The sequence below is a fragment of the Merops nubicus genome, unplaced genomic scaffold (assembly GCF_000691845.1).
Source record: "Merops nubicus isolate BGI_N331 unplaced genomic scaffold, ASM69184v1 scaffold6226, whole genome shotgun sequence".
Classification (NCBI taxonomy): Eukaryota; Metazoa; Chordata; class Aves; order Coraciiformes; family Meropidae; genus Merops; species Merops nubicus.
In genome coordinates this window covers 27,089-30,363 of record NW_008615624.1, presented here as the reverse complement: position 1 = coordinate 30,363, position 3,275 = coordinate 27,089, and the positions used below count along the sequence as shown (strand labels likewise).

Genomic DNA, 3,275 nt, shown 5'->3' with positions numbered 1-3,275 from the left:
GGCATGCAGTAGAAGAAAGGAGACAAGGGATCAGTAAAAGTGTATAAGGTGTGAGGACAGAGGGGGGAAGAATACAGGTGTTATGTCCACCCAGAGGTTAAACATAGAATTGCCATCACTGGTAAGAGTAGTCTCAGTGACACAAGTTTGTGCTGTGCTTGTGATGCTCTAACTCCAGCTGTGATACTGACCAGCAGCATGATCCCACATTTCTGATTTTGTTTTCAATTTTCACCAAACTTTACATTTTCCTTTGGAAGCCTGCATCAATCAGTGTCTGTGTCTGGTTTCTTTTTGTTGTTTTGTTTTATTTTTAAAACAGGTACTACAGCCACCCTGCTGTTAGTGGAAGCAGTACTATCTTCTCTTTAATTTTCTTTTTTATCATTATTATTTTTAAATTTTATTGGTATGTAAAATGGAAGATCACAGTTTGCTGTACATGTTAATTTTGGATAGAGTTCAGTACCTAAACGAGGATTGAGATTGCAAGGGTCACTGTCTTGTTTTAACAAGTTTTGGCAGTCTGCGTTGAGTTTCCAGGAGTTTCCAAAATCTTCCAGAAGAGCTTCCACCATGCCAGAAGGTGTCAGAAAATCATCTCCTTGGTTACCGTTGTAATTTCCACACAGCCCACATATCCTTTCTGAATAGACTGGAGACAGCTAAGGAACACAACATTAACCTGGTCATCCTCCAGAACAGGTCACCACTGTATAGCAAGATTTTCTAAAGAATGAACCATACACAATTTAACAATCAAGGAAATTCTTGAACACATTAAAAAATAACTACAGACACAGTTTCATTGCACTACATCTTAAAACTTCTAACAAAAATGCCACTATTAGTAGCATCAGGACAGTTTTTGCACAGTGCAGTGATAATTTCAGATGGTAAATGAAGGTGATAAGGAGAAAAATGGTTTACTTTTGTGTCTTGATCAATATTGTTCTAGTAGGAGCTGTCAGTTAAAAGATCTGGAACATCATAAGTCCTGCTAACTGTCCTCAGGAGCTGACTCTGTAATGCTACAGTAGATCTAGTACTAGTAGTAGTGCTGCTTTAATCAGACTGGCAAGGGCAATCAGTGAAAAAATCAAAAAGCTAGAAAATAGCACTTTGGAAGAAAATTTGTTTTCTTTATAATTAAAAAAAAAAAATCCTCTAAAATATAACCTAATACTACCCTCCCTTTGAACCCCATGGTCAGAGGGTAAAGATGGAACACTGAAAGGAACAGCCATGAATTATTAGAGGAAATGTATCCTTAGCACTCTAATGGCCAAGAAAGCTGCTTTTTCACATACTCTACAGACAGCCAGTGACTCCTACAAATCCAGATTGTGATGTGTTTTTGAGTGGAAGCTCAAATCACAAACATCAGGTGGTCACAGAAAGAGGAGCTTTCTTAAGGAACATAGAATTTTCACCAGAATTCTGGCCAAGGTGATGGAAGTGTATCACTTCCCCCAGTTGTCAGAAATACTTGGCAATGGGTCAGTCTGCAAATCCAGCATGAATCAGCTCTCCAAATGCAATTAAAAAGATGCTCCAGATACCCAGCGAGGGAAGGAGATCAGAGCAGAAATGAATAAATGCAGATGATTGGAAAAACTTCCACCACTTCTATGGGTAGAGAATCTGGAGCAGAAAATTAGATTGTTTTTAACTGTAAGAAAGAATTTCCCAGGCTATATGGGTCTCTGACCAGGCAGACAAATACTGTGAATACTGGAAAGCAAAAACTTCTGAAATGTGCCAAGGTACTGAACTGAATTGTTCTCAGCCCAAAAACAACTTCTGGAACCCCCAGAGCACAGAGATACAGGCTAGACTGAAACAACAACAAAACCAGGGATTGTTTTAAAGTTATTCTCGACCTTTCTTCTCTGTTGCCTTTTCAACTCTTGTACTCACTTCCGAACTAGCTTTCATGAACTTTTCCACTCTGCCAGATGTAATATTTAAGGCAGACTTTGGGGCAGGCAAGGAGAGTGCAAAAGCAGTGCCATGGTTCAGAGAGGGCAGCACTGACTGCTTGATAGAAAACCCCAGAAAACAGGCTTTCTTGGCAAAAGTTCTCAGTGAATAAAGCCACAGATCCCCTATTACAACTGGGGCTTAAAGGCAGCAGGGCTGCAGTTAAGCACCTGTCCATGCAAAGGCAGCAGGCACGGGCAGATCTGCAGGCACCCAGCATCACGTGGGAGCACATCACCCTGACTTAGCACCCATAGCCTGCAGGTCATCACACCAGGAAGCAACACTGCAGGGGGACTGATGTTGTTGAGGGAGCAAATACACCCTCAAGGGCAACACTCACATTCCCTGAGATCTGCTGATAGAAGAAAATAGCCTCTTGTACAAGCAGAAAGTGCAATAGCTGGCTTAGCTGGAGAAGCTGTGATGATTTACAAGCTATCAGGAGACTATTCCATAACAAATAATCTTCTCCTTTTCTCTCACAGGCTTTCTGTGCTGTACATCATTCTGCAGCTTATAACACACGCACAAGGTGGTTTACATGAAGTATTTTGCTGTTGCAGCCACACTGCTTCCCTTACAGCTCATTTCTTTTAAATCTGGTTTGGGTATTTCTACACTCCGCTGCCATCTGCAGCACAGACAAACCCTAATTGTTAATCAAGGGTGACTTTAAACATTCCTCACAGTAGAAAGAGCATGCAACATATCTTCTATGAGTTAATTGATTTTTCCTGGAAATTATGAGTAACTGTGTCCCTGGAGCCATATTCTTCCCTTAAGTCATACAAATCCATTGTTTTAGACAGGACAATCAAAGCAAATGAAAGCAAAAGTCCAGTTTGGAGGGTATCTGCTGAACAAAACTATTCACGGTTAATAATAGCTGTCATTGCACAAAAAATAGAGGAGAAAAAAAACCCCTAAGCTGCTGTAGGATGAAAATGTTTGTTTCTTAAATACAAAAGGACCTGTATATCACTCCGGGGGCAGCGAAAGAGAATGGAATTTCTAACATGCAAGACAAAGCAATTTCTCACTTCAGACAAGAAAATCTTTCTGTATGTTTGCGTGGGACAAAGAGGGGGCAAAAAGACAGAAATAAAACAGAAAGAAAGAGTACCTTCACTAGGAGTTCCCCACGACCATCCCAGTCAACCTGCAAATCTTCCCCATAGGAAAGGCGGACTGAAGTCCTCGTCATGCGCTGGATGCGGAGGGCACCTTGGGACAACCACAAAGTGTCAGTCAGTGAGGCCAGGATGTGGTGTTTCACTGCCTGGGACTGT

At 41.3% G+C, this 3,275-nt stretch overlaps 1 protein-coding gene across 1 annotated transcript in view; it reads right to left on the bottom strand.

Annotated features, from left to right (window-relative positions):
- Positions 1–3,275, bottom strand: part of VWF (von Willebrand factor) — a gene marked incomplete at both ends in the record, with an annotated part of 84,169 nt that overhangs the window by 60,543 nt on the left and 20,351 nt on the right. Inside the window, 2 exons of the mRNA XM_008942582.1 lie at positions 470–665; positions 3,110–3,210. Of these exons, the coding sequence (XP_008940830.1) occupies positions 470–665; positions 3,110–3,210 (297 nt within the window). The remainder of the gene's footprint in view (positions 1–469; positions 666–3,109; positions 3,211–3,275) is intronic.